Raw genomic sequence first — 13,793 nt, 5'->3', positions numbered from 1 at the left:
ACTCCGAGCCGACCTTGTGTTAGCCCGTTGAATCCGAGCGCCAGGCAGGGTAACAACAAGAACCATTTTTGAACCTCTTTTGATTTGACGCGGCCGGGGATCGAACCCCCCAACATTTAGGGGCTAAAACAAGGACTGGTCGGCTCGGAGTCAGTATACTGTGTCTGAGTGGGGTATCCGTGTTAAACTGCGGTTTCGTGTCTAAGTTGGTTAGCATTACTCCCGACAAGTACAACCAGCAACACACACACACGTGCATGCTTGTCGCAATGTAAGTGCAATAACGACGTTAAACCCCATTCACCTCACCTCTTTAAATTACGTAAAAAATAAGTTCCCTCAATCTATATCAGCGTCTGTTTGTGAATCAGTGTGTGAATCAGTTTGAGAACACGAGAAAAGCACGAGAACATGCGGTAGAAGTCAAAATTTAGACTTAATGTTTGTCACAAAGAAATATATTGTGAGTTCCCCCCAGTTTGTTTGCTCGACCTTTCAAAGCATGCACAAAATGTCTTGAAGCAGTGTCTGAAACTAAAGTACCAGGCAAAGGTGACTAAAAAATGAAACAAACATGAAATAGCTATTTCAGTGGGGATGTAATTGAGAAGGGTATTATATTGTGTTTTGAACCGTAATTTTGCCATGTCTAGGCGACTGTTCTCGGCCGAGTTACGTTTTGATAACCTTTGTAATTTTTGGGTCAAATTTCAAGTGTATACTTCCTTTGCCAGGCGGTGTATATTCTTCCTCCGTGATATAAACACATGATTCGGAAATATAAAGCTAAATTAGGAATATGTGACAGTGCCACTGTCTAAAATGGTCCCAAATACGCCCGTATAGCATGTTAACAGTAATTGTGACGTGTGTGATTGACGGGCGCTACACGATAATGACACCTGTAGATGTCCCGCCCATCAGTCTTAATCGCTTGTTTATATGCCCGATTTGGGCACCAGGGACTATCGTGCAGCCTTCTGAGCCCACATCGAGTATGTGTTAATATTGGATGATTTGTTGTCTTGTTGATATTAAAAGTATACTAACAATTCTACTGGATCATTTATGGTTTTCGGTTTCTTTGCTGGATTGTACTTAAGGCATTCCAACACAATCCACTTCATCACCAAAGAAAGGCGTGTTTGGGGATCTCCCATGCTAAAATATACTACTTTATCATTATAAAAGGGCGCATATATGATCTATTATGAATATATTTCGTTCAAGAGACAGTCTTGGTAGTTCGTAATAGACACTGTGTATCGTTATGACTGATAGTAACAAATTAACACAACCACATCAATAACAATGGGTTTGTTTCTAAAATGAAAATGACGTCTTCGACATGGTCGTTGGATGCTAGTGCTTGAGTGAGTGAGGTAAAGAATGTTGATTTATTTAGGCTGTATATATTCGACCGCTTTACGATAACATGAGCACCAATTCACTCTGTCGTGGTACCATACCACAGAAACAGTAAAATCCACAACAACAACAACAACAACAACAACAATAATAATAATAATAATAATAATAATGATCCACATGAAAAGGATTCGGGAGACTCAAACATTTTTGTTCTTTCTATACGAAGATATATTTATAAAGATGTTTTCGTTGACACGGTTAAGTAAGATTCATTTCCAACTGACATCAAGTCAATATCAGCATCGCAAGTATCCTTCCAAATTATCAACAGAGATCGACCAATTCGCTTCCACCTTGACATTAAAAAATGTACTTTCAATGAAGAATGATATGAGTTTTCCTGTCGGCAGTTTAGATACTCGAGATAAAACTTTTCAAAATTTATAGTTTTAAAATTGTGCTATCACCATGTCTTAATGTTTTATATATAATGTTCAATTTTATGAGACTATATGAGAAATAAGGTGGAACTGTAAATTGATCTGTTCCTAATTTGGATATACTCAAGCGATATGGGAAATCGAACCCGGGCATTCGGCGTGACGAGCGAACGCTTAACCACTAGGCTACCTCATGGCTCACCGCTCCAAATATGAAGCTATCGTCATTTGTAACGAATGTTTAGTTACGCTTGCGTTCACTGAGACTTAAAATACATCATCAAATCAACAAAATACTCATTGATCAGATTTCATATACGGCTTGAGAGTTAAAATAAATCAATAAACCATGAAATAAATAAAAATAAATCCAACACAAATATTATTCACGCACATTTTATGCAGTACATTCGTAATACACGAGAATCCTCAATTTCGTGCTTCGGTATCCGTGCCGCATTTGAACTGTCCCGATTATTCGTACTGCACGTGCATACCGTGCGATTTGAACGTTGTAGCCAGTACATTCGTACTGCGCGTGCTAAGAAATAGAGCGTGATTTTAGAATGTGCATTGCAGAAAGTAGGTCAGTATACTGTCAGATCTTTACAGATAATCTTCAGTAGAAACAATAGAGTGACGTCATAGCTGTATTTTTATGATGCTTATTATCGGGACTAACTGAGTGAATTTGTTTTCAAATTCATTAAAGCGGTTTAATAAAGCGATTTCGTAGATTTATGAGATATCCAAAATAGGCGAACCAGTATACGTATGTATGTATGAGAAAATCTTCTTCGAGCAAACTGCATATATTTATGCTTTTAAATTTTCCCTTATATGTAATATGAGCAATTAAATGATTCTAATTCAGTCGTTATAAGATTTATTTAGTTCATTTACTAGTATACTACTACAAATTTGATGCTGATAAATTACGAGCTGAAAATTTGTGATGTTTATTTTAACCTGAAATGTACGTGACAATACGTGAGCACATCCCCTCCCCATAAACGCCCTCCAAAACTCATGTTACCGTCATGAATAAGGTGTCAGATTACTGACATTTCGCTACTAACGACTATAAATTATAAGCACTAGTAAGACATCCCCAATCTGCCCAAAAGGTGCAATGTACGTGTTTATAACCATTATGAACTCTTGCACAATCACATGACGTCACAATGGTGAGATTCGTCATTCATGTTCGGGGCTTACGTTTCATTGTTTCTTTCCCCTAACATGTATTATTGATTGCGTCTTTGCAACGTGAGCATGATTGATGGTCTTGTGAGGTATAGTATTTATAGTGTTGTTTACATTGGTCACTTTGTTTTCTCCTGAGTTAGTGGTCAAGTGCACACTGTATTTCCCGAGCACAAAATATCTACTGAAATATACCACCGATTCGGGAACCAGCGCAAATATGCATGTGCTGGGCGCTGTCGCATGCGTTCTGCTCGTGCTACGCGCGTGCTACGCCCAATACCCTGGGCGAAGATGGCCAGGCACAGAAAGGTCAAACAGTGCATTTGGACCCGGATCTGTTACCGCAAGATTTAATCCACCCCAAGGTACACCGAGTAGATTCACCGCAGAAAAGGGAAAAACTGAGACTGGCCAAACTCGGAATGAAGATGTTGATTCAGAAATCAGAAGCGCCTCGAAACAAAGGGCTGGTCAACATATGCGGTCGTCACAGCAACGAATTGATCAACGACGCCGAAGAGAAAATTTCGTTAGTGGAGTCAACACTAGAACAGGCCCAAGAACAGCCCCAAGAACAGCCCCAAGAACAGCCCAAAGAACATCCCCAAGAACAGCCACAAGAACAGCCACAAGAACAGCCACAAGAACAGCCCAAAGAACAAGCAGTCGCTTGACATCAAGACCAGTTGTACGTGGACGTGTTGTTAACGATGTCGCCTCAAGGCGTAGACAGGCTGTACGGGAGACGCGGAGGAGGGCCATGTTGAGAAGTAGTCAGCTGAGGAGGCAACAAGGTAAGAAGACACAAGTTCCTCTCAGAAATGTTAGGCCCTCAGCAAGAAGGACTAACACCAGACAGTCAGTCAACAAAATGCGTCCGCAAGTTTCAGAACCTGAACACAAAGAGCCGTCTCCAAATGGTACTGAGATAAAGTCTCCACGGCGTTTTCGGTTCCCAAGTAGGGCTAATGCTAATTCGGGTTTCATAAGACCAAGGACAAATGCCACTCCTGAACAACGTAAGAATGCAAATGGTTTTAAGGGGAGATCTGATGTTTCCCAACCAGCTGGGAGAGCTCGGAGACCTGCGCTGGTTGGGAACCCTTCATCTATCAAGATTCCATCACAACGTGGACTATCATCCGCTTCAACAAGGCTACCATCTCCCAATTCACGTGCTAATACCAGACCAGTGCGTTTAGGAACCCAGGTCCCTCCACAGGCAAAGTCAAAAGCTATGAACTTGAATAGACAGAAGGTAGCCACAAGACGACGGAATGGGATACAAAGTGAAACATTGGCAACGCAACTTGGAGATATCGACTTCCATGGCAATGGACGAAACATGTTTGCTGAACAGGCGTTTTCAAACTCGAATGAGAATTCAGTTAACCCATTATCTACAAAGAGAAGCAGAAAACTACCTGGTGATATGTCTAGGACTATGTCGACACGAAATAGGATTAATAATTATGTGAAAGCTCCGTCAATCCCAATTACACCAAACACGATTAATAATTACGCTCAAGCACAATCAAAACCATCGACACCTAAAAGGATGAACACTTATGTGCAAGCTCAAACAGAGCCATCGACACCAAAAATGACGGACAGTTATGTACAAGTTCCATCAAAGCTATCGACAACAACAAGGACGAATGGTTATGTGCAAACGCCATCAGAGCCATTGACACCAAAAATGGCGTACCCTTATGTGCAAGCTCCATCAGAGACAGGGCCACCTAAAACGACGGACATGTATGTGCAAGCTCCATCGAAGCAATCGACATTTACAAGGACGTATAATAATGTGCAAACGCCATCAGAACCACCAACACCCAAAAGGGTTGATAATTATGTGCAAGCTCCATCAAAACAATTGGCTGTTGCTGAGAATAGGGGTAATACTAGAAGGATTGTCACAAGCTCCAAAGTTGCCCCTCTTTCTGGACAAATTCAACGCATATTTCAACAAGTGTCTGTTAAATTTCCAAATGCTTCGCCAGCTGCAATCAAATCCATTGTACGAAGTTTGCATTATCTGTCTACTAAAGCTGCTGCTCGCAAATCCTCGAAAGGACTTGGACTTAAAATACCTGGAGAGAACCCCACTCCAAAGGGTACCACGATACCCGGTGTCAGTGCAGCAGTTACCCCTGTAGATCAGGCCGAAACACACATTGGTGCTTCCTTAAATCTCAACCCAGGTTTTACGTCAGCGGTACCTATCATTCCTAGTACTACTCCCGAAACAGCATTTGTGCCCGTGGATACTGCCACCCCGTCATTGAACGCTGCATCTGATTCTGGAGTGACACTAGGAAGTACTGAAAACCGAATTACGCCTCCAGCTTCTCCAATCACTAGCCTATCTAGTCAGTCTTCTAGAACAACGGCAGCACCTTCCCCTATGTTACAATCACATGTGCCTCCTCAATCACCGGTGCTACCAATGCCTAGTAAGGCAGTAACTAGCATGCCAGTGCCTCTAGGACCCAGCGATCCTTATACTAACTTCCAGCCGCCAAGTGGCCTCCAATCTCTGTCTCATACTCACGCCAAGTCTGACCACAACGCCAGACCGCCTCAAGTGCACCCGGGGACGACACAGACACAACCAGAGCCCCAAAGTGCCAACACGACATCAATGCCTAGTAAGGCAGTACCAAGCATACCTCTAGGACCCAGCGATCCATATACTGACTCCCAGCCGCTAAGTGGCCTCCAATCTCTGTCTCATACTCACGCCAAGTCTGACCACAACGCCAGGCCGCCACCAGTGCCTCCAGGGACACAACCAGAGCCCCAAAGTGCCAACACGACACCAATGCCAAGTAAGGTAGTAACAAGCATACCTCTAGGACCCAGCGATCCATATACTGACTCCCAGCCGCTACGTGGCCTCCAATCTCTGTCTCATACTCACGCCAAGTCTGACAACAACGCCAGGCCGCCACCAGTGCCTCCAGGGACACAACCGGAGCCCCTAAGTGCAAACATGACACCAATGCCTAGTAAGGTAGTAACAAGCATACCCCTAGGACCCAGCGATCCATATACTGACTCCCAGCCGCCAAGTGACCTCCAATCTCTGTCTCATACACACGCCAAGTCTGACAACAACGCCAGGCCGCCACCAGTGTCTCCAGGGACACAACCAGAGCCCCAAAGTGCCAACACGACACCAATGCCAAGTAAGGCAGTAACAAGCATACCTCTAGGACCCAGCGATCCATATACTGACTCCCAGCCGCCAAGTGGCCTCCAATCTCTGCCTCATACTCACGCCATGTCTGACAACAACGCCAGGCCGCCTCAAGTGCCTCCAGGGACGACACAGATACAACCAGAGCCCCAAAGTGCCAACACGACACCAATACCTGAGACTGTTCCTGTGCATCCTGCATCCAGCATCAAATCAGAGACTACATTAAACCAGGAAGGTCATCAACGTCTACAACCAATACAATCCCAGGTGGGAGTCACAGACCTCCCAGTCAGCCACATGGGATCCCAGACCAGAGCTGGGGTTACATCTCTACCTGTCGACAATATTCAGGGACTTCAACAATCTGTTAAACACTCGCCTGCCGTACAACCTCTTCCTACGACCAGTCAACAAGACCTACAAGCAACTATTGAAGTACCACTACCGCCTGTCGCCAGTCACAAGGTTGAAAACACACCTGCTGAAGTATCTACACCACCTGTCGCTAGTTACAAGGTTGTTCACACACCTGCTGAAGTATCGTCACCACCTGTCGCTAGCCACAAGGTTGTACACACATCTGCTGAAGCATCGTCACCATCAGTCGCTAGTCACAACGTTGTACACACATCTGCTGAAGCATCGTCACCATCAGTCGCTAGTCACAACGTTGTACACACACCTGCTGAAGTATCGTCACCACCTGTCGCTAGCCACAAGGTTGTACACATATCTGCTGAAGTGTCGTCACCACCTGTCGCTAGCCACAAGGTTGTATACATATCTGCTGAAGTGTCGTCACCACCTGTCGCTAGCCACAAGGTTGTACACACATCTGCTGAAGTATCGACACCACCTGTCGCAAGTCACAAGGTTGTACACACACCTGCTGAAGCATCGTCACCACCTGTCGCTAGCCACAACGTTGTTCACACACCTGCTGAAGCATCGTCACCACCTGTCGCTAGCCACAACGTTGTTCACACACCTGCTGAAGCATCGTCACCACCCGTCGCAGGTCAAACGATTGTATACGCACCTTCTGAAGTATCGTCGCTACCTGTCCCTATTCAAACGATTGTAAACGCACCTACTGAAGTATCGTCTCTACCTGTCGCTAGTCAAACGATTGTACACGCACCTGCTGAAGTATCGTTTCCACCTGTCGCCAATGACAACATTGTACAAGTACCTACTGAAGTGCCATTTGTGCCTGTTGTTAGTCAAACGATTGTACATGCACCTGCTGAAGTATCGTCACCACCTGTCGCCAGTCACAACGTTGGACACGAACCTGCTGAAGTATCGTCACTACCTGTCGCAAATCAAAAGATTGTACACGGACCTGCTGAAGTATCGTCGCTACCTGTCGCTAGTCAAACGATTGTACACACACCTGCTGAAATAGCGTCATCGCCTGTCGCAAGTCAAACGATTGTACACGCACCGGTAGAAGTATCGTCACCACCTGTCGCAAGTCAAACGATTGTTCACGCACCTGCTGAAGTATCGTCACTACCTGTTGCAAGTCAAAATATTGTTCACGCACCTGCTGAAGTATCGTCACCACCTTTCGCAAGTCAAACGATTGTACACGCACCTGCTGAAGTATCGTCTCCACCTGTCGCAAGTCAAAAGATTGTACACGCACCTGTAGAAGTATCGTCACCACCTTTCCCAAGTCAAAAGATTGTACACGCACCTGTAGAAGTATCGTCACCACCTGTCGCAAGTCAAAATATTGTTCACGCACCTGCTGAAGTATCGTATCCACCTGTCGCAAGTCAAAAGATTGTACACGCACCTGTTGAAGTGTCTTCACCACCTGTCGCAAGTCAAATGATTGTACACGCACCTGCTGAAGTATCGTATCCACCAATCGCAAGTCAAAAGATTGTACACGCACCTGTTGAAGTGTCTTCACCACCTGTCGCAAGTCAAATGATTGTACACGCACCTGCTGAAGTATCGTATCCACCTATCGCAAGTCAAAAGATTGTACACACACCTGCTGAAATATCGTCGCTACCTGTCGCAAGTCAAAAGATTGTTCACGCACCTGCTGAAATAGCGTCATCGCCTGTCGCAAGTCAAAAGATTGTTCACGCACCTGCTGAAGTATCGTCACCACCTGTCACAAGTCAAAAGATTGTACACGCACCTGCTGAAGTATCGTATCCACCTGTCGCAAGTCAAAAGATTGTTCACGCACCTGTAGAAGTATCGTATCCACCTGTCGCAAGTCAAAAGATTGTTCACGCACCTGCTGAAGTATCGTATCCACCTGTCGCAAGTCAAAAGATTGTACACGCACCTGTAGAAGTATCGTCACCACCTGTCGCAAGTCAAAATATTGTTCACGCACCTGCTGAAGTATCGTATCCACCAATCGCAAGTCAAAAGATTGTACACGCACCTGTTGAAGTGTCTTCACCACCTGTCGCAAGTCAAATGATTATACACACACCTGCTGAGGTATCTTCTCCGACTGTCGCCAAGGACAACATTGTACAGGTACCTGCTGAAGTGCCATTTGTGCCTGTTGCTAGTCAAAAGATTGTACATGCACCTGCTGAAGTATCGTCACCACCTTTCGCAAGTCAAACGATTGTACACGCACCTGTTGAAGTGTCGTCACCACCTTTCGCAAGTCAAACGATTGTACACGCACCTGCTGAAGTATCGTCACCACATGTCGCAAATCAAAAGATTGTACACGCACCTGTTGAAATAGCGTCATCGCCTGTCGCAAGTGAAAAGATTGTACATGCACCTGTTGAAGTGCCGTCACCGACTGTCGCAAGTCAAATGATTGTACACACACCTACTGAGGTATCTTCTCCGACGGTCGCCAAGGACAACATTGTACATGCACCTGCTGAAGTGCCATTTGTGCCGGTTGCTAGTCAAAAGATTGTACATGCACCTGCTGAAGTATCGTCACCACCTGTCGCCAGTCATAACGTTGGACAAGAACCTGCTGAAGTATCGTCACTACCTGTCGCAAGTCAAAAGATTGTTCACGCACCTGCTGAAGTATCGTCACCACCTGTCGCAAGTCAAAAGATTGTACACGCACCTGTAGAAGTATCGTCACCACCTGTCGCAAGTCAAACGATTGTACACGCACCTGCTGAAGTATCGTATCCACCAATCGCAAGTCAAAAGATTGTACACGCACCTGCTGAAGTGTCGTCACCACCTTTCGCAAGTCAAACGATTGTACACACACCTGCTGAAGTATCGTCGCCACCTGTCGAAGGTCAAAAGATTGTTCACGCACCTGCTGAAGTATCGTATCCACCTGTCGCAAGTCAAAAGATTGTACACGCACCTGTTGAAGTGCCGTCACCACCTGTCGCAAGTCAAATGATTGTACACACACCTGCTGAGGTATCGTCTCCTACTGTCGCCAAGGACAACATTGTACAGGTAACTGCGGAAGTGCCATTTGTGCCTGTTGCTAGTCAAAAGATTGTACATGCACCTGCTGAAGTATCGTCACCACCTGTCGCCAGTCATTACGATGGACACGAACCTGCTGAAGTATCGTCACTACCTGTCGCAAGTCAAAAGATTGTACACGCACCTGCTGAAGTATCGTCACCACCTGTCGCCAGTCATAACGTTGGACACGAACCTGCTGAAGCATCGTCACCACCTGTCGCCAGTCATAACGTTGGACACGAACCTGCTGAAGTATCGTCACCACCTGTCGCCAGTCATAACGTTGGACACGAACCTGCTGAAGTATCGTCACCACCTGTCGCCAGTCATTACGTTGGACACGAACCTGCTGAAGTATCGTCACTACCTGTCGCAAGTCAAAAGATTGTACATGCACCTGCTGAAGTATCGTCACCACCTGTCGCCAGTCACAACGTTGGACACGAACATGCTGAGGGATCGTCTCCGACTCTCGCCAATGACAACATTGTACAAGTACCTGCTGAAGTCTCGTCACCACCTGTCGCAAGTCAAAAGATTGTACACACACCAGCTGAAGTGTCGTCACCACCCATGGCTAGTCAAAAGACTGTACACGCACCTGCTGAAATAGCGTCACCACCTGTCGCAAGTCAAATGATTGTACACGGACCTTTTGAAGTGTCGTCACCACCTGTCGCAAGTCAAAAGATTGTACACACACCTGCTGAAATAGCGTCACCATCTGTCGCAAGTCAAAAGATTGTACACGGAACTGTTGAAGTGTCGTCACCACCTGTCACAAGTCAAAAGATTGTACACGGAACTGTTGAAGTACCATCTGTATCTGTCGTCAGTCAGAACGTTGCAGACGCGCCTGTTGAAGTATCATCAACACCTGTTGCCATTCAAACGATTGCACATGCGCCTGCTGAAGTATCGTCACCAGCTGTTGCTAGTCAAAACTTTATACTAGCGCCTGTTGAAGTACCATCTGTATCTGTCGCCAGTCAAAAGATTGTACACGCACCTGCTGAAATATTGTCACCGCCTGTTGCCAGTCAAAAGATTGTATACGCACCTGTTGAAGTACCATCTGTGTATGTCGCTAGTCAGAACGTTGTACACCCACTGGCTGAAATACCGTCAACACATGCCAGCAGTCACTATGTTGTACACGCTCCTGTTGAAGCATCATCTCTACCTTTCGCCAATCAGAACGTTGTACACGTCCCGGCTGAAATACCATCAACACCTGTCCAGAATCACTACGTTGTACACGCTCCTGTTGAAGCATCATCTCTACCTTTCGCCAATCAGAACGTTGTACACGCCCCTGCTGAAATACCATCAACACCTGTCCAGAGTCACTACGTTGTACACGCTCCTGTTGAAGCATCATCTCTACCTTTCGCCAATCAGAACGTTGTACACGCCCCTGCTGAAATACCATCAACACCTGTCCAGAGTCACTACGTTGTACACGCTCCTGTTGAAGCATCATCTCTACCTTTCGCCAATCAGAAGGTTGGACATGTACCTGCTGAAATACCATCAATACCGGCGGAGAGTCATTACGTCGTAGACGCACCTGTCGAAGTAACAACACTACCCGCCACAGTCCGTCACGAGGCTGCCGAAGTGCCCCCACTACCTGCCAGACACGAAGGTGAACAATCTCATGTTAATGTGCCATCACTACCTGTCACTTTCAGTCAGGAGGCTGGACACGCACCTGCTGAAGTATTATCACTACCTGCCACCAGACACGAAGGTGTACAGTCTCATGTTGAAGTACCATCACTACTCGTCACTGTCAGTCAGGAGGCTGGACACGCACCTGCTGAAGTATCATCACTACGTGTCACCAGACACGAAGGTGTACAGTCTCATGTTAATGTGCCATCATTTCCCGTCACTGTCAGTCAGGAGGCTGTACACGCACCTGCCGAAGTATCATCACTACCTGTCACCAGATACGAAGATGTACAGTCTGGTGTTGATGTATCATCACTACCTGTCACTTTCAGTCAGGAGGCTGGACACGCACCTGCTGAAGTATCATCACTACCTGCCACCAGACACGAAGGTGTACAGTCTCATGTTGAAGTATCATCACTCCCTGTCACTTTCAGTCAGGAGGCTGGACACGCACCTGCTGAAATATCACCACTACCTGTCACTGTCAGTCAGGTGGATGGACACGCACCTGCTGAAGTACCATCACTACCTATCAGACACGAAGGTGTACAGTCTCATGTTGAAGTATCATCACTCCCTGTCACTTTCAGTCAGGAGGCTGGACACGCACCTGCTGAAATATCACCACTAACTGTCAGACACGAAGGTGTACAATCTCATGTTAATGTGCCATCACTACCTGTCACTGTCGGTCAGGAGGCTGGACACGCACCTGCTGAAGTATCATCACTACCTGTCACCAGACACGAAGGTGTACAGTCTCATGTTAATGTGGCATCACTACCCGTCACTTTCAGTCAGGAGGCTGGACACGCACCTGCTGAAGTATCATCACTACCTGTCACCAGACACGAAGGTGTACAGTCTCATGTTAATGTGGCATCACTACCCGTCACTTTCAGTCAGGAGGCTGGACACGCACCTGCTAAAGTATCATCACTACCTGTCACCAGACACGAAATTGTACAATCTTATGTTGAAGTATCATCACTACCTGTCACCAGACACGAAGGTGTACAATCTCATGTTGAAGTATCATCACTACCTGTCAGACACGAAGGTGTACAGTCTCATGTTGAAGTATCATCACTACCTGTCACTGTCAGTCAGGAGGCTGGACACGCACCTGCTGAAGTACCATCACTACCTGTCAGACACGAAGGTGTACAGTCTCATGTTGAAGTATCATCACTACTCGTCACTGTCAGTCAAGAGGCTGGACACGCACCTGCTGAAGTATCATCACTACCTGTCACCAGACACGAAGGTGTACAGTCTCATGTTGAAGTATCATCACTACCTGTCACTGTCAGTCAAGAGGCTGGACACGCACCTGCTGAAGTATCATCACTACCTGTCACCAGAAACGAAGGTGTACAGTCTCATGTTAATGTGGCATCACTACCCGTCACTTTCCAGGACGCTGGACACGCACCTGCTGAAGTATCATCACTACCTGTCAGACACGAAGGTGTACAGTCTCATGTTAATGTGCCATCACTACCTGCCAGTCTCGAAGGTGTGCAAAGACCTGTTGAAGTTACGCCTCTTCAAGTCACCAGTCACGAGGCCGCGCAAGCACCTTTTGAAGCCGGCAGTAACCAGGTTCTACACGCTCCTGGTGGAGTCACTCCCCTACCAGTCGCCAATCACGAGGCTCCACCAGCTTCTTCTACACATCAATTTGTTGCAAGTAGTAAGGTGCCTCAGATGCATGTTCAGATCACATCTCTTCCTATGGCTAGATACCAGAGTGCAGAATCAATTGTTGAAGTCACCACTCGTTCAAATGAACAGGCTACCCTTGGGCTTTCTGGGCAGCCTGAATCTCATCATGCATATCCAGACGCATCCAGCATAGTGACAGTGGAATCTGTCGCCGATCAAACAGGCCGACGAGATCACGTTGGAGCATCCGTTAAGCTTGCTCAGTCCATAGAGCCCGGTACCTCACTGTATGTAATCGGCACTCAGAGGTCACCCCTGGATAATGGAACCAACTCCCTCTCCAAAACTACAACATCAGCAACAACAACAATATCAGTTGCGTCACCAACAGCTGCAACATCCACAATAGGGACAACAACTCCCACACCACAAACAGCAGAGCCAACAACATCAGCAACATTAACGGCCGCAGCAATGGGAACAGGGAAAACAACTCCAGCAACAACAACAGCAGCAGCAACAACAACAACAGCAGGAACAACAACTCCAGCACCAACAGAGCCTCCCCCTGCTGTTGAAGCGGCTGAAGCCCCTGAGTTTCTTTTAGATATGGACCTCCCGCTGGCGTACTACTTGTTACAGAGACTCTCTCCGGCTCTTTATCCTCAACAGCAGCAACACTACACCAACACTCACATGTATCCTTCAGCCCAGCTCACTCAACCTTCAGGAGCTGCACAATCTGCATGGAATTATGAGCCACGAAGAGA

General features: G+C 46.4%; 1 protein-coding gene across 1 annotated transcript; it reads left to right on the top strand.

Moving 5' to 3' along the window:
- Positions 1-4,719: 4,719 nt before the first annotated feature.
- Positions 4,720-13,601, top strand: LOC139460294 (uncharacterized). Its single transcript, XM_071241790.1, has 5 exons — positions 4,720-7,246; positions 9,011-11,323; positions 11,370-11,919; positions 12,052-13,056; positions 13,415-13,601. Exons 1-5 carry the CDS (start codon positions 4,720-4,722, stop codon positions 13,599-13,601), a joined length of 6,582 nt encoding a protein of 2,193 aa, XP_071097891.1.
- Positions 13,602-13,793: the final 192 nt, after the last annotated feature.

The sequence above is a fragment of the Haliotis cracherodii genome, unplaced genomic scaffold, assembly GCF_022045235.1.
Source record: "Haliotis cracherodii isolate W230 unplaced genomic scaffold, xgHalCrac1.p SCAF_14, whole genome shotgun sequence".
NCBI classification, from domain to species: Eukaryota; Metazoa; Mollusca; class Gastropoda; order Lepetellida; family Haliotidae; genus Haliotis; species Haliotis cracherodii.
Note: the sequence above shows the minus strand (reverse complement) of the source record. Positions and strands in the feature narration are given on the sequence as shown.

What these genes read in the sequence shown, in the direction of transcription:
- LOC139460294 (XM_071241790.1), top strand. Translation starts at nt 4,720, where the DNA reads ATGGCGTACCCTTATGTGCAAGCTCCATCAGAGACAGGGCCACCTAAA. An exon ending in ATCGTCACCACCCGTCGCAG is followed by an intron (nt 7,247 to 9,010) that starts GTCAAACGATTG and finishes CACCTGTTGAAG; the next exon opens with TGCCGTCACCGACTGTCGCA. An exon ending in AATTTGTTGCAAGTAGTAAG is followed by an intron (nt 13,057 to 13,414) that starts GTGCCTCAGATG and finishes CGTCACCAACAG; the next exon opens with CTGCAACATCCACAATAGGG.